This window comes from Strix aluco, chromosome 18, assembly GCF_031877795.1.
Source record: "Strix aluco isolate bStrAlu1 chromosome 18, bStrAlu1.hap1, whole genome shotgun sequence".
In the NCBI taxonomy this organism is placed as follows: Eukaryota; Metazoa; Chordata; class Aves; order Strigiformes; family Strigidae; genus Strix; species Strix aluco.
In genome coordinates this window covers 10,855,736-10,875,978 of record NC_133948.1, presented here as the reverse complement: position 1 = coordinate 10,875,978, position 20,243 = coordinate 10,855,736, and the positions used below count along the sequence as shown (strand labels likewise).

At 54.4% G+C, this 20,243-nt stretch overlaps 1 protein-coding gene across 1 annotated transcript; it reads right to left on the bottom strand.

The window, feature by feature from the left end:
• Window positions 1–10: 10 nt before the first annotated feature.
• MMP11 (matrix metallopeptidase 11) lies at window positions 11–19,490 on the bottom strand. The gene is made up of 8 exons (XM_074844444.1): window positions 19,362–19,490; window positions 9,970–10,220; window positions 8,635–8,778; window positions 7,447–7,580; window positions 4,350–4,597; window positions 3,829–4,042; window positions 2,206–2,463; window positions 11–1,279 (listed from the first exon to the last, which is right to left on the bottom strand). Exons 1-8 carry the CDS (start codon window positions 19,476–19,478, stop codon window positions 1,146–1,148), a joined length of 1,500 nt encoding a protein of 499 aa, XP_074700545.1. The 5' UTR covers window positions 19,479–19,490; the 3' UTR covers window positions 11–1,145.
• Window positions 19,491–20,243: the final 753 nt, after the last annotated feature.

The window sequence follows — 20,243 nt, the reverse complement described above, 5'->3', positions numbered from 1 at the left end:
CAGGCGGCGCTTAGAAAAGAGGCGGTTTATTGGTGCGGGGCGGTACATAAATACACAGACGGTACTCGCGCACGCGGGTAGGTACGGAGAAGGGGGCTGTACACGCTCTACAAACATTTACGGGTGCGCTCATGAGGGGCCGGCACCGAGACCCTCGGGGCGGGGGGGATGTGTCACCCCCTGGGCCGGCCCGTTCGCTGCGGTGTCTCCAGCCGGTCACCCGGGGAGGGGAACAGCGAAGGGCACGGGTGGGTTGAAAGGTGAAAAGGGAGGAAACCGGCTGCTGCCCCTTTGGTTTTTTTGGCATAAGGATATGTAGCAACCAGGGGTGTGCAAAGAGCTGGAGTGGGGCTGTACGGTGTCAGCCCCCAGCCTGGCGTCCAGGCGGCCTAGGAACAGTGGTACAAAACCGATCAGTGCAGTCATGAGCAACCCAGGATGGGGAACCTAGCTCGGTCCGAGCACAGGGAGCGACGGGGCAGTGTCCAGCACTGGCACCCAGCACCGTGGAAAGAAGGAGGCCCCTTGTCTATATACAAATCAGTATAAAATCCTAACGCATACTAGTGATACAACATGAAATCGGGTGTAGGGCTGTGGCAGGGTCCTGGCAGTCACCACTGCAGCCCTGGTGAGGTGTCCTGGCAGCAGCTGCACATCTGCATTCCTTCACAGTCAGCGTCCTTCCCAGGCCCTGGCTGAGGCTGAGGGAGGTGGCTCAGAGGAAGCCTTCCTCCCAGGCCAGCCTCTGGAGAAACGAAGGGCTGCTGTTGTGAGCTATGTAAACACAGGAAATGCAGATCAGTTCTATGTGATGGGGTCCAGGTTAATTAGGAGAGTGTGATCCCACTCCAGGCTGGCTTGATGGCTTTTGGGATGCTATTGCTAGAAGAGCGTGGCCATATGAAGGGTTTAGTGGCTGCTCTTGCTTGCAAAGAACATGGCAGATGATTTTACATTGATAGCAACTGAAGCTGGGGCTGCTGGAACTGGAGAGGAGCAAACTTTGTCACTTGTCATGACAGACACCTGTGGTGTCAGATGCTGAGCCTGGAAGGAAGCCAGGAATGGCAGAGGGGACCCTCTGTGTGGCTGCTGGAGGTATGGGTGATGAAAGGGGAGCATGGAGCACACAGGCATCCCCCTCATCTGAAGGAGTTGGAGGAAGGTGTACAGCTGAAGAAGTCCTGGCTGATCTGGCGTGGGTAGCCCTCCAGCACTTTCACCTGGACTGGATCGAACTTCCAGTAATCTCGGCCTCTCAGGAAATAGGCAAAACCTGTGGGCGAGAGAGGAAGGGTTACAAAAGAGAGGGTTCATGTGGCTCAGAGCTCTTTCCTAGCATTTTGTCTAGCTGACATAGGAGCATGTGCAGTACCAAAAGAGAGCCTGGAAGAGGCAGGAGATGCTGCTAGATTCATCTCACTTGAACTGAGACTTTTGGCTTACACTGTTCTTTTACACTGTTTTAATTCTGATGGGAGAGTAAATAGGATGGATTTTATATTTCTGGTGTTTTAAATATGCTGTACCCATGTAGTGACCCGGTCCCGAGAGGGCAGAGAACGTCTAGGACCTGAACAGGGCCTATCACAAGGAGCTTGTGAAGACCTGCTGCAGAGCATCTGTTACTGTGGGGAAGCTGCCCTGGGATTTAGGCTCTGGAAGCAGTGGGGAGCCATTCCACCGCATCCCCTAGGAGGAGAGAGGCAGTCATGACACCTGTCATGCCAAGCACCCTGGCTGTCCCTGGTGTTTCTGTGGCACTGCCATACTGTCTTCAGCATGGGGCACATCTGGGAGGACTAGGCAATACCAAAAGCAGCCTGTTCATTCAGGACAGCTGCCTAGGCTGAAGTGTGGGCAGCGTTTCTGCTGTCTTCTCATCACTTTCTTTGTTGGGAGCAGTAAGAGCTGGGTAGGACTGTGTGACAATTTCTTGGTCAGAAGTTTGAATTCTCTCTATCAGACACTTAACTGTTGATTGTTGCAATTAATAATGATAAAACTTCTCACTTTTATGGGAGAAGCCTCAGTTCCCTACCCAATGGAGGAAGCTGCCCCTCTCTCTACACTATGGCATATGCTGTGTCTGGGAAGTATCCACTACTACCAAAAGTCTAAATCTGCCCAGTTCTTCCCGCTGGGCAGTGCTGTCAGCCCGAGTGCCCACCCCAGAGCCGGCCATGGCCCTGCTGCACTGACCAAACTCATCCTGAAAGGCCGCGTCAATCTCCTGAGGGACGCCGCGCCAGTCGGCCATGGTCCGGGGGTAGATGTTGTCCACCTGGCGCGTGTGAGGGTTGAAGCGCCAGTAGTTGCCGCCACTGAAGATGTAGATCTTGTTCTTCTCAGCCCCCCACACCAGAGCTGCCTGCACGGGGGATGGAGGGAGGCCCAGCTCCACAAGTGGCGTGGGACCAGATACCCGTCTCTCGCCATCATAAATCCAGTACTGAGAATCTGGCGAGGAGACAGAAAAGGGAGACAAGGGGTCAGAAGCTCTTTGGTGTCTGATAATTTGGCAGCAAACTGTGCAACTGGTGCCTTGGCAGAACTCCCAGGGAAAGCTGTGCCTGAGAGGAAAAACCCCCACCAGTGTCATGGACACTGTCACTGACGGGTACCCAAAGTGCCATCAGTGCAAGGAGTTGACTTCCCACCTTGGTCCAACCCGAGGGTGTCAGTGGTGGGACGAGGAGGACCATTTTAGCAGCTGTCTTTTCTCTATTTGTGGAAGTTATGATAAAAGACTTGGCTGGAGGGACCAGCCTCTACCCTGCAAACTCAGCGCTTGGAGGAGAACATATGTGGGCATGCACGGGCATAAAGGGGCATGTGGCTGTATAGGAGCAAGCTACAGAAACCAGGAAAAAGTTGCCAAGCTGAAATAGAGACTGGAAGCATATTTCCAGATTAGATTAAAATGGGAATCTCTGTAATTAGCCGACGGCATGTAATACCTTTCCCTTATCTCATTTTAACTCATGGTAGGAGCCTGCCAATTTTAGCACTGTAAGTCCTTGTGTGCAGGTCAGGTGCTAAGTAATCTGTTCATGCAGGAACCCTGCCTGCAGAGCCACGCGGGGTGCTTTCTGGTACACGGTCTCATGGTGTGCAGACGGGGCGTGTGCACCCAGGGCAGCTGGGTGCCTCTGTCATTCGGCATCTCTGCTATTAAATTTACACTTGGAAAGAGCATTAAAGAATACAGTGAAGCTGAAATGGGGTTTGTTGCTGGCCTTGAACTCCAGAGCTGGCCAGGAGGAGGTTTGTCCTTGCCATGGGTGATTGGTTTTTAATCCCTGTGGTGGCTGGAGGTTGCCTGGCTCTGCATACAGGCTCCCTGCAGGCTCATTCAGTCCGGGGGTACTATGGAAGCTCCACACCCAGGTCTCTGAGGAGCAGAGAAGATGCTGTCCATCCCCTGAGCAGGGCCTTGGGGGCACAGGCGCAGGAGTTTCACAACTGGTGAAGCTGCCTGGGGCTCTCTTCTGGTACAGCTCAGGAGATGGAGCAAGTGTTTCCTTCCTCCTCCTCTGCCAGCAGCATTGCCAGGGCAGAGACTCAAAACAAATGTTTATGTTCCAGAGGAGGAGAATGGGATATTGTGGCTGTGTCTAAACTAAAGGTGACTCCTCCTTCTCTCTTCCTCCTCAGTATCTGCTAAAAAGTTTCAACTGAACAGAGAAGCAAACAAATAACAAGGGTTGCTGGATCACTGAGGATGCCCAGAAGGTTTATCCTCCCAGGAACTTGTTGGGTCCTGAATACCCCTAAGTAAAGGAGATGCATTTCCGAGCCGTCTGATCCCAGTCCAGCTCTTACCTTGGAAAAACCAGATATTGCCCAGAGGGTCTTCAAAGGTGGCATCGACAGAGCTGGGGATCCCCTGCCAGTGGCGGGAAGCCAGAGCTGGGTAGCCGTCCTGCAGCTTTCCAGCTCGGAGCCGCCACACATAGCGGGACTTGAAGAAGAACAGCTCCCCTCGGATGGTGGACGCGGCGTCGAAGGCTGTGTCGCAGGCGTCGGGCTGCACAGACTGCCAAAGCACGGCTGGTCAGGAGCTTGGACTCGTGGGAACCCCCTCGCCCAGGCTGGGTTCAACGGACGGCAAGTCCCTGTGTCCAGGCAACTGTCCTGCTTTCAGCCAGTTGTGGGTGGGCACATGCTGCCCAAAGATCCCCTCCCCGCGCATCCCGGGCTCGCTGGCAGTGCCAGCCGTGGCGTCCGGACCTGGGCTCAGCAGCACCAGACACCAAACCACCTGTAAGCCCGCTGCTGGCCTCCCGGTGAGGGCAGTCCCAGCCGTGGCGTTAGAGGATGACACGGACAAGCTGTTCACTCACCTCCACGTTGGTGATCTCATTTGTTTCGAGGTCTGGCTGGGGCAGCTCTGCTGGCTGAGGTGGGGTTGGGTCGGGATCCAGTTTGGGTTTCCCGTAGAGGTACTGGATACCTTGCTTGTCATCCTCACTCAGGCTTAGCGGGTAGCGGAAGATGTAGAAAGGAGACATCAGTGACTTGGAGACAGCCGTGTGCTGCAGGCCCAGGACGTGGCCGAACTCATGAGCAGCCACTTGCAGGAGGTCAGTGCCTGCAAAGGGAGGAGATGGGAGATGCTTTTACCTGCTTGCATGCAACGGGCAAGCTGTGCCTGCAGAGAGGACGTCTGCCTCCTCACTCTACCAGTTACCAGCCACTGACAAAGCACTGAGGTATGTTGCAGGAGTCTAACACGAGGAAAGAGAAATCTACCTCCACTACAGTGCTTGCAGGTTGTTCCCAGACTTTTCCTGTGTAGCTCTACACCATGTTTTTTTAAAGAGTCAAAGGGCATAATTAAGGGATCCATTGGTTCAGGAGCACTGTGAGCGAATTCATACACTCAGGTATTAGCCTGAGCATGTTGGTAATTTGTAATTCTGTCACCAGGGGCTCCTGCACCTCATCGGCTACCAGAAAGAAAAGGGTTTTCCATGCACTTTTGGAAGGGAGAAATTTGCACGGAGAAGGAAGTCTGGCCAATAGACGTAGGTGGTGGGGTGGTAAGGTTGGTTTCTGTCCACCCAGCCTTGCAGCAGTTGTTGGCTACAGCTGTAGCGTATCAGGTCCCATTTAGTTCACATCCATGGTACCAGCATCAGCAAGGGAACACTCTGGCATTAAAACTGCTAATGGCTGTTGTCACACAGACAGCAGAGGGAGCTCATTTACTGCTTGTGTGTAGACTGTGTCAAGAAGGTGACATTTAGAAATAAATCCATAAAAAATTATCCAGTGTCAAGGCCTGGGCCTTCTTCACCAGACTCAAATGGATTTATAGGAGATCATGTTTTAGGAATACATGACCTTGGAGCATCTAGAAAAGGGCGGGGGGGAATCTGGATTTCATTATGCAAAAGTGTGCCATTTGGCAGGTGTTGTTTAGTTTCCAATGGATTCTTTTTGAAGTTGATAGATTTCAGTGAAAGCTGGAAGAGGGGCACATTAAGCAGCAAAGCCTGTGAGCAGGGCTGTTTGTTGACAAGTCCCAGCGTATTCATTCACTCGCCTTCAGCCAGAAATCCTCTGAGCTGCAGCCCAAGTGATGAGAAAGGCAGGGGTGTGAGTCAGCCAGCCTCGCTGCTCCAAGCAGGATTTCCCTGCTGGCTCCAGGGGAGCAGGTCACCTCTCAGCACTGGGACGGGACAGGGGGGATGCAGCTGGGGGGAACGCCTGGGAAGGGCGGAGGGGAAGGTGAGCCCCTGTCTTCCTCCACTGGTCAGCTCTACATTGAAGCAATGAATTTGCACAGCACTGACCCAATTAAATCAACACATCTAGGTCAGCTGAGAAAGTGGGATTTCTATGTCAGTGATTTATTACAAACTTTCAGACACTTCTGTTTAGCTTGGCAGCCTCCTCACTTGATGCTTTCCAGTGTTGGCAGATCAGCTGTGCTATTGTCAGATTCTCTGGGGGAGGTGAACAACAGCATGCCTGAAGGAGCTGTGCTGGGGAGCATCACTCTGTCCCTCACGAAAGGTCCTTCACATGGAGTCCGGCTTCCCGCACGGCTCTGGGGTGAGCCCGGGGCACACCTTAGCCCTCCTCATACTTCTGCTCTCCTGTCTGTAAAATGAGGCTAAGGATTTCCCAGTCTCACTGACAGCTGAGTCAAGGATTTATCATGTTTATATCGTAAAGCTCTTTTCACCATATTAAATGGCAATTAGCTGCAAAGAGCTTTTACAACATTTATTTATGGAAGATGTAGGGGGGAAAAAAGGGCCATGGAATAGGCTGGATTCTGATGGGAACTGGCATCCATTTTCAGATTCTGGTTTGACTCCAACACCATCTTTGTGGGAGAATGTAGGGAATCCTTCAACAACACAGGCAGCCCCAACAGAGGGTGGAAAACAGCAGAGCCTACCCTTCGCTCAGGAGCAGAAATGCTTCTGCAGAAAGGTCTGGTGCTCTGTGGTTTTTGTTTTGGGTCAGCATGAGCAGGGTCAGAGATAGAGTGGTCCTGTGCCCCCCGCAGAGAGTCAAGTTGGAGTACAACTGACAATGATGTGGACTTTGGGGGACCCCATCTGGGCCCTGAATATCTATCAACATGGGCAAAACATTCAGGAAACCCCAGAGAGGCAGGGTTTAACTTGGGCTTTGTGACTGTTTCTTTGCCCCTGTAGATAAACTGAGAAAGTGAAGGAGGGGCTGACCTGGGTTAATTTTGGTGGGTCTTGTGGAAACTGATGCTTTGGGCACTGATCCAGATGGTCCCAGGCGGTACTGCAGTATCTCATGAGATACTGTGACACCCTAAGTGCCCAAGCAGACAGCTACCAGCTTGGATCTATTATTAGCAAAAAGAAAAAAAAAAAAAAAAAAAAAGGAGAAAAAAGAGTCTTGACTCAATGTGGCGTTGTTTATGGTCAGAGCATTCCCAGGCCACGGGGACAGAGCTGGAGCCTGGGTAGTTTCCCTTTATGGACTTGTCTGAGGGCAGATGGTGAACAGTGCATGCAGGGACTGGGGCTGAGGCTGTCCTTTGGAAGACAACTGTGTCACGCAGTGCTTGAGCCCCAGTTTTCCTTCACCCTTTCCCTGCTTTATTTCTAATGGCTCCTGCCAATGCTGGGTGCAATTTCCCAAGTGGCAGGGCATGTGGCTGGGCAGAGGAGCCATCTCTCTTGCTCCCCCCACACAGGGGGAGCCCACCAGGAAGCCATGGTCCTGGTGCTGGGCACAGGCTTTGCTGTGGCTAAAAGATGACAAGAAAAGATCTAAATACTAACAGTAGGCTGGTAAGTGGTGGGAGATGACAATGCACACCACAAAAATAATTGCTGCCTCTTAGCTTTACAGGGTCCCCGTTCACACCACAACAGAATAATTTCCAAGCACACCGATAAGCATCCTGGAGCGTCCACAGCTCCCCTTGAAACAATACCGTACCCAGGTTGTTCCCAATCGTCCAGGTCTCGTCATAGTCGAAATGGACGTCTCCCTCCCGGTGTGTCTTGGGGAAGAACGCGTGTGCCAGGATCCCTCCGGGCCCGTCAAAAGGCAAGTTATCTCCATGCCAGTACCTGGAGGGAAGATACATTGCACCTCAGACAGACGGCTGTGTGCCTCCAGTGAACAGCACTGTATGGCCAAAGGCGGGGAGCCACTGCGAGGGAACAGCAGCTCTCACTCCCATCCCAAGCTCATCCCACCAGTCCAGATCAACTGCTCGGAGCCCTTCCGATTGCCACAGCCCCGGTTCTGCATCAGGGCACTGAGGAAGCAGAGCTTGGTCACACCAAGCGCTGAGGAAGCAGAGCTCAGTCACAGCAAGCCCTGGGGAGTTTGTATATTTTCTCAGGGATGTTTTTTTCCTCCCACTGTTCAGCTTCCAGCCCAAAGCTGACCATGGAGCCTAAAGAATGAAGTAGGTGGCTGCTCAAGCCAAGACTAAGTTGACATAGCTGAGTGGTGGGGGGATGCAGAGGGGCAGCCAGCAGTGAACCCAGCCAAACCCTCAGGTCCTCCCTCAAGCCAAGCCCACTGTTGAATAAGGAAGGAAACCCATGAGAGATGTGGCCACTTTAGAGAGCTGAGGGAAGCACAGGCAAATACACAGCATGCAAATTGCATCACTGCTTGGATGGTCTCCACGGCCTTTATTAGTTTGTGCAAACATGCAGCAGAGGGAAGTCTTTGCCCCCGTGTGTATTTTGCCAAAAGTAAATTTCAGGAGCCAAGATTCATTTAACCAAGAAACTATATTTGTCTTTGGGCAGACAGTTACGTCGTTCAGTCAAGGGACAGGATGGAGGACCTGAAGATGGAAAGTCAAAACAAATGCTTAGGAAAACAGCCTGTGGGCAGAGAAACGTAAATGTACCAGGAAAATTAATGAACGATCAGTAACGGTGCTGTGCACAGCCAGCATGGAACAGCTGCACTTACACCGAGCAGCCCACAACTGACAAAAAAAAACAAAACCAAAAAAATCCCAGTGCCTGAAAGCAGAAATTTGAGCCTCCATTTAAGTGCCTGTGTGTTGACAGCTCTCTTCTCTGGTTAGAGGCTTGGGGTTTTGCATGCAAAGGTTGTTTCTCTGTCTGGGAGGAGGGTGCTGCTGCCCACCATGCTCACCTTGTGAAATCGATGACAATGTCAGCCCGTCCCTCCTGCACCTCGGTGAAGGTCAGCGGGGTCACGTCGCTCCAGACTTTCAAAGCTTCCTCGATGGTCCTTCTCACTTTAGCTTTTACAAGTTGCCATGGGAACCTGATAATTCTGAAAGGCAACAGACATGGGATGAGGAGAGCATCAGCTGCTGTCCCATGGACACTGCTGTCGTGAAGACACCAGCTGTAGGATCAGCATCACTAGGGCTGCCGCTCTCTCTCAGCACCAGAACACCTCCAGTCCATACAAGCACTGCTCCGCTGCCCTCTTCCAAGCAACATGTGCAGCAGATAAATCCCATCAGTGTGGAAACCCTCTGGCTGGTGGGTCCAGAGGTGAGCTCTCTGGAGAGCTTTCCAGATCTGCGTTTTTCTGGAGTCAAGTGCTGCAGCATTTCCCAGGTCTGTCCCCCATGAACCTGCCCCTCCAGAGGTGCCTGGGAGTGGTGTGATGTGGTTTCTCCTCCTCAATCTCTACATTTTTTTGCCCCTGGAAACCTGGGCTCACTCAGAGCAGACTGTAAGGTCTGCCACAGAGGGAGCTTTCTTTCCCTTCCATTAACAGTTTTGGTGTGTTCATCTCTGCTGTGTTTCTTTAACACTGTTGACCAAAAAAAAAAAAAAAGGAAGAAGCCTTTCTGTTATCTACAACCCTTTAATGCTATGAGGAACTGTCTTCTGCATTTAAACAAAAGATGATTTACATGCTGTCAAGGTCCATACTTGCTCGCTTCTCTACTCATTCCCCTGTGGGCATCTGGGGAGGCAGCACAACCCCCCGCAAGCCTGTTGAGCAGATTCGCAATTGAGAACGTGTGGGGTGATTTGGGCAAAATTTTACACTGAAGTTGTGTTTATGGGAACATCAATAACAGCTGAATGAAAAGGTCTTTTTAAAATAAACTGTGAGGTGAGCCCACAGCAGGCTGGCTGTGGGGGCAAAGGCACAGCAGGAGAGGGCTAGTGGTGGAGGCTCAGCTCAGCACACGTCAGGGGTTTGATGTAGGGAAGTGAACATATGTGCACGGGGGTGTCGATGCGGGACGGATCAAGGGGTGATGCAGAATGTGTTTGGGCAGGGGTGGGTGGCAGCTGTGTTTATGGGAGCGTGTGCGTGAGGGGATGTGGAGGTGCTGGGTACAACCCCGCTGGTGGTTTAGCATGTGGCTCCCTGCCCCCTGGCTGCCCTCCAGCTTTTATGGTCACATCACAGCATGCCACGCTCCAGGGAACACCAGGCTGAGAGGTTTGGGGAAGGGAGAAGCAAACCAGCCTGACTCCTGTTTCGGGCCTCTCTTACTTGTAGGTGAGATCAGTCTTGTCCCAGCGTCCGCCGGAGAGGACGAACCGCTTCTGCCGGTTCCGCCCATTCTGGCCGTCTGGGAACACCGGGAGGTCCGGCACGCCGCAGCGGGGTGGGTTCCAGCGTGCCGTCGGCTCATCTGCACCCACAAGGAAGCCCTTGGCGGGCACACCGGTCCCCACAGCATTCACGAAGGAAGACAGCCAAGGACTCTGCTCCTTCCAGGTGTGATGCTTTCGAGACACGTCCTAAAAGGGAAAAGCAAAGCCATGACGTCAGTGGTCTGCGAAGAGACGGCCTGATGCAGAGTGGCGAATGTCTGCCCACAGCAGTCCTGCAGCGGTGAGTTCCACCTCTGCCTGGGGCTGTTCCCCCACTGCTAGGGCACAGGCTGCTCCCCACAAACATCCTCTGTTCCCTGGGCTCTGCCGCTGTGAGGCCAGGTCACACCTGGGAGGCACTGTGTCATGCCATGGCACCCCCTAAGCACTGGGCTATTTTTGGTCTGCTTTTCCTTGGCAGCTGGCCGGCAGGAAATGTTTTTGCAAGCTGTGGATGAGAACCAGACCCTTCAAGAATGAAACAAATCACTAGGGAGTAAATTCTCGCCCTTTGCCCCACACCCTTTATTCCCTCCTGGCCCCGGGTAGAGCTGATATTAATGGGAGAAAGCCTTTAGTCCCCAGCAGACAGTTGTGCTCCCTGCTGTCGCTTCTGTGGTGTCCTCTTGCTGTCCTGGCATGGTGAGCAGGCTCTCAGCATGGCTAGGGGACGTAACAAGCTGGAGAGCAGGACACAGGGATCTGGGGGGTGACTTAACCCAGCGCATGGGGCAGAGAGCAGCAGTGACTATCCTTGAAGCCCCTGAGGTCACCAGTTCTGCAGAGGGAGGGACAGGACCGTACCCCCTTGCCTCACTGCACCTGTGACTCTGCTTGCAGATAAGATCACCTGGGCTCTCCCACACTTAGTTGAAAAGCACAGTTCCTCTTGGCAACATTGATTAATGCTAATTAGCTGACTTCCACTGGTTTCCCACCTGACAGCAGGACAATGGGGCCACCATGAAACATCAACCAAGTGTAATCCCCAACCTGCTGTAACGTGTTGTGTGGTGAGAGGCACTTGGTCCCTGCATCACCATGCTGCACAAGCCAGAGGTCCAAACACAGATTTTTTTGCCTGACTCTGTGCAGGCAAACTTAAAGGCATTTGAGCAGCAGGAAGAGCTGAGGTGCAGCAGTGATGCACCTCTACTCGGACAGGCAGGCTCCATCCCACAGTGCTCCAGAGTGAGAACCTGGGGTTTAGGGGTCCCCTTCCTTCCCCTGAAAAATGCTGCCTTCTTCCAGGCCAGCTCTCCTGGCTGCCCTGCCGGGGACACGAAGGTCAGGATGGCATGATGCCAGAGCTGCCATGATGCCATGTAATCCACGTGCTGCCACCGCTCCGTTCCCTACAATGAGCCCATTCATGCGGGCTGGAATGAAGTGTGAAGCCCTTGGCATTAATTCCGCTACCGAGCTCCCAACTCTGCAGTGGCCCCGTGCCTCTGAGCGATGCACAGATGGACAAAGGAGCCAGGGAGGTCACACAAGGTGCAGTTTAGGTGTCCGGCTTTTCATGTGTCTGTCACCACTCCAGCCTGCTGGCTTGTCCTCTGCAGACAGACACACACACTTGGTGGTTTGGCACCTGCCAGCCTTTGCCTCAGAAACCATCAACCCAATCCTGGTGTCCCAATGCGCTTTCACACCCCCTAAGAACCGCACCATCCACACGTGCAAAAGAGTCATTTTACATCCTGAACAGCAAAGCCTACCCAAGCCACCAGCCACGGCACTGAGAATCCATCCAGTGTGTTAGTGGAAGGAGGGAGTAAGGGCTGGCCTGCCCCACAGGAGGCTGCATTGGGCTGCTCCTGCTGAACGCTGGAGCCCTGCCAGGTTGGAGGTACCTGTCTCTCTTAAAAGGAGCTCCCTAAGAGCTGCCTGGCACCCTGCCTGGGCTGGCAGCTAGTGCCTGCGAAGGCCAGCTGGCAGGAGGAGCTGATAAGGTTCATGTCCTGGCCAACATCTTGCTCCCAGCCCTGATGAGACCCTCTGCCAAGCACATAATGGCAGCTGTGTCACCAAAGCCCACCCTGGAGAGCCACTGGGCTCCTTGCTCCTGGGTGTGCTCCAGAGCACCCACTGTGCCCAGAGGCAGGTCCTGCTGCCCGAGGACATGGGGTGATGAATGTGTCTGGTTTCCCAGGACCAGGAGGTGTGCAACAGCTGCTCCGAGGCACATGGGTAGAGTAGAGATGGACTCTGGGGAGAGCCCTCGCTGTGGAACTGGGAGCACTGGGAAACCCTCAGGAGTTTCCCAGGTAGGTGAGCAGGCTGAGGCTGTCCCAGATGTGCATACTCCCATTTTTTTGTCTCAGCTGTGCTAAGCACATCCCCCCAGTCTCCTGGGAAGGCCAGTTGTTGCAGTACCAGCTGGGGGCATTGGCATAAACTGCAGATTATCACTCTCCTCCAAGCAGGAGCAGAGAAAGGAGGAACTGCCTGTTTCCTTCCTGCCCCGAGGGTTCCCATGTTCAGAGGCAGACCAGAGGTAGGTTTTCTCTCTCCTCTTTGGTTAGCTTAAGGCCACTGGCATGAATCCCAGCTTCCAGCCATCCAAACTCCACCTTGCCTTAGGCAGCATCCTCCTGCTCCCGCCTGCCTGCCCTCTGCCAAGACCAGGCCCTGGGAAGGGACACAGGGTGGCCCTGCAAATGGCCCTGGGTGGAGGCAGGAGGAGGCAAGACCTGCCCTGCTGTCCCGTGTGCTTGCTGTGCCCCTAGACAAACAGCAAGTCTCCCTGTCGTCACTGCACCGACATCAGCACCATGGCAGGAAAGGGCTGGAAAATGCCACTGCAGGCACAGCCGGCAAGGGAAAATGTGACAGGCAGAAACCCCTTGCCAAACAATGCTCAGGAGACACATCAGGCTGGAGATTTCAGTCTCCTTGGTTGGACACGCCTTGCTGCAGGCACTTCCCGAGGCTTAGATAACATGTCCTCTTGCTTAAGGTTGCATCCTTCCCACCCAGCACTGAAGCCACCCTCTCTTGGGGAGATCCTGTTTGTTCTCCCGAGCTGTATGCTTAGGGGCTTGCTTAGGGCTATGCTGCTGCTGAAGCTAGTACAGACCAGTGAGGAGAGGATGAGGAGGACACTGGCTGCTGGGTAACTATCTGGGCATCCCCACTCTGCCCATCCCACCACCAGAGGAGAAAGGATTACTGAAGACAAGAGCAAAGGAAAAATCCCTGCAACCCTGGGTGGGCGTTCAGACCAGCTGAGTGCAGAGCCAGATCTGAGCCTCTGGCTAAGTGTGTGCAGCCATTTGCCCTTCCCAGTATAACCCACAGTCAGGGGTGGCCACTGTGTGTGGGGACAGACAGTTTTTAGCCAGGCGTAGAGGCCAGGGCTTTACAATAGAGACTGAGCAGCAAAATGTCCACACAACACGAGCACAGAGGGGCTGCCAAGCCTGAAACCAAGGGTTAAGGGCAGTGAGGACAGCAGAGGAGCAAAGCTCTACAACAAAGAGGGCTGTGCCGCAGGCTGGGCACAGCTCCTCGCAAAGAAGGTGCCACTTCCTGCAGCATTGTAACCAAAAGGCTGAGAGGGAACAGGAGGAAAAGGACAAATCCCATGGGAGAGCAGAAACCACAGTGGAGATACAGACTGCCCACTCAGTTCCTCACAGCTTTATCAGCCCTCAAGTGCTGCGATACAACAGCCATCACTTCTGGGTCTGCTGGGGCCAGAAGAACTCCAGCCAAGCTTCCCAGGAAGTGTCCCAGCCATCCCGAGGAGCCAGGAGCATCTTTAACCTCATGGTGTTGGGCAGTACTCACCCTCCGGAACCTCCCAGGAGGAGAAGCAGCCGGAGCAGCACAGCCACAGTGGAGTATCAGCAACTCTGTGTTTAAATAACCTCAAGAGTGAGGCCAGTGCCTGGTACTGACAAATCCAGTGCTCTCCTCTATCTGGGTCCATCCTCTGCTGCCTGCCCTGAACTTGTCTCCTCTGTTGTGTACCCAACTACCTGGGCTGCTGCCTGCTTCTGCAGCATGGACACGAAAGGAGACCCCCCCGCTCCTCGTCAGACAAGAGTGACTGGACAAGTTACAATGCAAATCCCATCAGTCTTGGATACTTCCCCTGTCACTGGGGGCTGTTTCCTCTTCCGCTAAGGGATGAGCTTATGGGCTTTCTGCCCATCTCCCTGTCCCTCTGCTGCTGTTTCTCCATTTCTCCCTGCTTTCTCCTTCTGCTACTCAAGAGTGTTTGAGGAGGCCCTGGCATTTGCTGCCTCTTTGGCCAATAGCATTATCCTCCTCTCACCTATAAGTCTGCACCTGGGAGCACTCCTGCCCTTAGTTCAATGCATGGGGAAGGAGAACAGAGATGCTTTCTCCTGCAGTTCTCATGTAAGGCAGTTCTCTCACCCCATTTCTGTCCACTGACAGGTGGCTGTGCCCTCCAGGGGCTCTGCACGCCCTTAATAGGATGCAGCAATGTTCCTGCCCGAGATCAGCGCTGTTGTCCTGGTGCACGGAGTACCATGGCTGGCTCTTTGACCAGCCTGCCTCTCAGCCCAGCATGGCTTTGCAGGGGTTATATTTGAAAGTGCAGCTACAGCTGATGGTTAGTGGTAAAACCAGAGCCAGCTCCACTCTAGTCAGGTTGTGTCCCAGAAGCAGGCTAGCCTCGGAGAGTGCTAACGCTGCAGGAAAAATTTCATGGCAGAAACAGATTATGTTTGTGGTCCGGTCAGACTCTGAGCTAAGTGTGCTCCTGGTCAAGGCACTGTTAGTGGAAACAATGGAAGCTCAGTGGAAACAACGCCTAGGGAAAGCCACCAGATTACTGATCCTACCTCCCCAAGAACAAGGCAAAGTCTCCCAACACCTCTAACTATGAATTCTTTGCTTACACAAAATGCTTCTGACTGGCTCCTTCATGCCAGGCTGAAGCTCGGTCCTGCTGCAGACAGTCAGGGAGAATACAAAGGCTGAAGCCAAACTTTGGCCAAACGGAAGGTGCTGCAGAGCCTGCCCGTGCATACGCAGTTGGAGGTTCCTCTCCGCTCACTTCCCATACTCTGTGGCACCATCAAGCACTACCTCCTGGGGCCTGACAGTTTATTTCCGGATTATTTGGTGGTAGTTGTTGTTGGCAACGAAAAAAGGAAAATGTTTGTTTTTCCTAAGCAACGTGGAACATGAAACATTATGGACTGCAAATGTTTATGCCCACAGACAGAATGAGAAGACCCAGGCTCTGATGTAACAAGAGAAAGCAAATGAATAAACACTGCAGGACTATTTTTATTATCAGACACTTTAATTACGTGACAGTTTGTGAGTCTAGTCCATCAATAACACCACAACCAAGCTGCTGGTGTCACCCAAGCAGCAGTTTGCCAGAAACAGGAGTACTTACAAAGCAAACAAGCCCCAGGATGCCGGGATAGCAAAAGGTTTCAAGAGCCCTTAATCTGATGACCTAGAAATCCCCTTGAAACCAAGAAACCGCTCTAGGATGCGACACACTCCAGGCAGAGGAGGAAGGGTGTTGAGTTGTTCATTGTGCAATTGCATCCAAGCTAAGGTGAGCAATGAGCTATCTGTGCCCAGCCCAAGGACAACAGCCAGGACATCTCCCACTGGGTATGGCCACCTGGCACAGAGCAGCCCTCTCCAGAGCTATGGGGGATGTTCTACCCTCAGGGAGTGTATGCTGCTCAGATGCGCAGGCTGGGATCTCCAACGCACAAGACAAGCACTGCCCCCCTGCCCAATCTCCTGGAGATGCCTGGAAAGTTTTCCCCCCCCACACTAATTTTCACAGGCCCACTTTTGTGAGATGTCTCTCTCCTGCCCAAATCCCACTAAGAGGAGGAGGTCTGGTCACCTGTCTGTCCCTGTGGGTCTCGCCTGCACCAGGATCTCAGTGAACCTCTAAAAACATGTCTGTGGCCCTCAGTGAACCCCTGAAGTATGCTTTTCATTTTGCTGGATAGCTATGTTCAGACTCAGTAGTGCGTCTATTCACGTTACAGGCTGAGGCATCCCCAGTGTAAGAATATCCAGGAACCCTTCATTTACCTGTCTGTGTACTTGGGATTAGTAGGAAAGAGCTGACAGTGTCTCTGGTGTGAAAAGTCTCTGCAGGACAATTTTTCCATGGAAGATTCTTTTTCAACAAGACCCACACAGTGCACCCTTCCTCTGCTGAGCCCCCCAAGTTACGATGCCAGGGCGGGATACGCATGGGGGAAGCAAGTGCTGTGCCGTGTGAGTTGGAGTGGGGGATCCTCCACAAAGCGCTTCTCTCCTCCCTGCGCCCTCCCCATTCCGCTTTGCCAGCTGCGCACCCTAAGTCTTACCACGCTGCAGGGTGTGCATGTGTGTTGCATGTGAAAGCACAAACACAACAAACCCGCTGAAGAATAACTGCTTGCATGTGTCTTGAGTCTCTCCCAGAGCAGAGGACAAACATGCCTAAAATTACCCCAACGCTTACTGCGGTATTTAAAGAGCCAAGCTAAAGAGTTGCAAATCAAACCTTCCTGCGGGAGCTGCCTGAGCCCTGAGCGAGGCAGGCGGCCTCCCCGGCTCCTGGCCCGCGGGGAGGGCAGCACCGTGATTCCAGCGGCAAACCTGCTGGGTTCAGGACGAGAGCTGCAGGATACGGCTCCCGAGGGATTACACTGGCAGCTGGGAGGGTGCCCACCGTTTCTCCACTGAGAGTTTCCCAGCAAATGGACTGACTTTGATTTCCCAGGGGAGCCGAAAGCAATGCAGGAATTCAGTGTCTGCGTGTGCACTGCCCCGAGGACTGCAGATCTTTTGTTCTCAAGTTTTACAGTGGACACCAGACACAGCCTGTATTCTGCTCTCAGTTTTCTCTTTTTTTCTTTAGGCGTTAATGTAAAAGTGAAGGAGATCTACAGGCTTTGCTGCAAAGAACACAGGTCCTTCTGCAACTTGCCCTGTGTAGCCTGGCTTTAAAATGAATCTTAGCCCTTGATTCCCTCCCCCCTCGGTTCCTGCTGTTGTGGCTTGTTATTGGAGCACCGAATAGCCATGGTGCAGGACCCTGCTGCACCGAGGGCAGTCCTTGCCCACCCCGGCTACTAGCACATCTCGAGGAAGTCACCGCTGCCTCTTGTAGGAGTGTGAGTCTTTTTTCCCAGCTCAGCCTCTCGGCTCCTTTCTCATTCATCACCCGACAGCAAAAGGTGCCCGGACAGGAAATTAGCTGCTGTTAGACACAGCGAAGCATCTCTTTGTGCAGAGACTCAGAGTAGCCAGAGAACTGAACATGAGATGGCATGGCAGAGCTCTCTCCTAAGAGAGGATACAGAAGGTTTGACGCCAGAAACACATGCACGGGCCACTGTCAGCCCAGCAATCCCTCCGCAGCCATTCTGTGCTGGTGTGTGTACCCCCGTCGGGAGAGGAATGGGGTGCACTGCTGTCAACTTATATCATATGTGAGAGCAACCACCATGATGCTAGCTTTACCTCAGAGGTGGTAGAATAACCTTCAGAAGACTTGACACCAGGTGAGGAACCCAAAAGGGCAGCTTTTTGGGATGAGAGAACTGCTATTTGAAAGGATTGAAAATCATCTGTCCATTTCCAACCCCACAGCAATGCAGCCACCATCCCTGCAAAGACTGAGTGAAATACATTGATCTGAAACCCTGAGCTCCACATGGCTGGTCAAACACACAAACACAAGATGTTCCTGAACAAAACATCCTGTAGGAGCATCACCTGGAGTTACTCCAGCCAAGAGGAAAGTATTAGCACTCACGATGCAGAGCATTAGCCTGGGATGAGGAAGAAACCATCTCTGGGCAGCAGACTGCCAACTGGGGGGACCTTCTTCAGGGGCGTGGTAGTGAATTAGATGGACCAGGGGCCTGAGCAGACCTGGACTCTTGCATTAACTCTGTGCTCCTTGGCAGTTTGGTGGATTCCCCCCATTCAAGGGTTGCTGGCCAAGGCAGATGAGCCCCAGCAACCTCTGCAGTCCATCTGCAGCTGCGAGCACTGGCAAAAGATGAACAGTGCACATTGCAGCTGGACCGGACCCGAGCTCAGATGGTGTGAAAGCCAGGTTGGCTCTCCCTTCCCCGGGGATCCCGCACAGGTCCTTGCTGGCACCAAGACCAGGACCAGAGGCTACGCAGGTCCCTCCAGGAGCAGCAGCTTCACGACCGGCACACGGCAGAGCGTGAGGCAGCCGCCAGCCCAGCCAGTGTCCCCGCAGGAGCCAGCCGTCTCCAGCTTTACGCAGGTGGAGCTCTGCCCTCCCAGCCCACCACTTGCACGTTCGGATGGGGATGAAATCTGCAGAGCGCTGTCATAGCTGGGGTGCAGGGTACCACTGCCTGAGTGCTTGGCCTCACCCTTCTCAGAGGCAGAGCGGAGCCAAGCGCAGTGACATTTCGTTTGGAATAATACCGGCACTTTGGGGGCCAAGGCTGCTCCGTGCCAAGTCCCAGCCCACAGCATATTTAGCAGCCAAGTTAGAAAGTACTCAGATGACAGAGCTGATAATAAAACCATCGACAGAACCTGAACTAATCCCCTTGGGCTGCTACCGGGCATTTGCTCTGTCATTATTTTATGGCACACTGGCGAAGCGCATGTATATAATAACCCGATTACGCACGCACACATTCCCAGCACAAGGAGCTCTCTGTCTTCTCCCGTCCCCCGGTCCCCTCGCACGCCGCGGCTCTTCTCCGGCCCGGCCGTCCCCGCTGCCGGCTGCTCCATCCCAGGTGCTGGGCTCTGGCAGGACGAAAGAGCCCTGCTGCTCCCCTCCTGCCTGCGCGTTTGATTCATCCCTTTCGGCTCGTCTCCCTGTAACGCTTCTCGGAACTGCCAGCACAGCGTGTGTGTGTGTGGGGGGGTTATTCGCAGGCAGCTGCCTTTAAAGGAAGGGGGGATCCCGTGTCCTCTCGTAAACACTCCTTGTCCCGGTCTTTGTTTTTCCCCTTGCTCCGCAGAAAGGAGCACACGCCTGTGAAAACTCCCCCAACGTGCCAAAAGGAGCCGGCGGAGCGGGGGTGCCCGGGCGGGGGACACCGCTGGGGCATCGCCGGGGCAGGAGCAGCTTCGTCCCCCGACCGGTGACTCCCGGCAGCGCATCGCTGCCCGTACCGGCATCCCTGGGGGGGGGCGGCGGCTGGTCCCCCTCGGCGGAGGCTCTGCCGGGGAGATGCTCCCCTCGGGGCTGCACCGGAGAGCCGCGGGGTAAGGGACCGGCTGGGACACGGAATACCGGGAGGGGACGGGGGGAGGCACCGGGTGGTCCCGACTCACCGGCTTGTGTCTGCGGGCGGGCGCGGCGGGCGCGCAGTGCAGCAGAGCGGCGGCCAGCAACGCGGCGGCGGGGAGCGGCGGACGGGCCATACCGGGCGGCGGAACGGGTTCAGACATAGGGTGGAGATTGTTGGGGAGGAGGGGGGGGGTCCCCGCTGAGCCTTTTATCCCCCCCCCCGTGGCCGCCTGCCCTCCTCCCCGCGCCTCCTCCCGCTCCTGCCTTTTGTTCTCCCCGAGCCGTGGCTCTACGGGCCGGGGGGACACGGCACGGCGGCATCGCGGGAGGGGGGTCCCGCCCGTCCCGCCCCGCTCCGCCCCGCCGCCCCCGGCGGCGGGGCGGAGCGGGGCGGGACGGGCGGGACCCCCCTCCCGCGCCTGCCTGGCCCCGGCCCCTGTGCAACCGTGTGTCCCCCCCGCCCGGAGCAGGCTGTGGAGGTCCCTGGAGCCATGCACTGCTCCTCGGAGAGGGGGGATATTCTGCCTCGCCGCCGGGTTTTGGCATCTCCAAGCAGCGGCTGGAGTTACCGACGGCCGGTGTCAGTGCTTCCAACCTTGCAACTGGTTTCTGTGCGGATTGGGATGGCGTTAAACGGGTCAGTTCAAAGATGTCTTTCACCTCTGAGGGTCCTCATAGACCCTCAGTGCCCGCCCAGACCTCTCAGTCCTCACTAATCTCTGGGTTTAATGCACAAAATGTGTTTGCAGCCCTGCTTTGCCCGTGCAGGGGCTCTGCTGGAGCCATGTGCGTGCGACTAGCCCTTCACTTTCCCTCCACAAAAAGGCTTTCCCTGGGCGGGATGCTGAGGAAGGGGAAGGAAGGGAGCAGCCCCCCATTTTGGAGATGCCAAAGCCTCCATCTGCTCAGCCACCTGGAGATGGAGG

What these genes read in the sequence shown, in the direction of transcription:
- MMP11 (XM_074844444.1), bottom strand. Translation starts at nt 19,478, where the DNA reads ATGTCTGAACCCGTTCCGCCGCCCGGTATGGCCCGTCCGCCGCTCCCC. An exon ending in CCGCCCGCAGACACAAGCCG is followed by an intron (nt 10,221 to 19,361) that starts GTGAGTCGGGAC and finishes TTTCCCTTTTAG; the next exon opens with GACGTGTCTCGAAAGCATCA. An exon ending in GGCCTTTCAGGATGAGTTTG is followed by an intron (nt 1,280 to 2,205) that starts GTCAGTGCAGCA and finishes TCTCGCCCACAG; the next exon opens with GTTTTGCCTATTTCCTGAGA.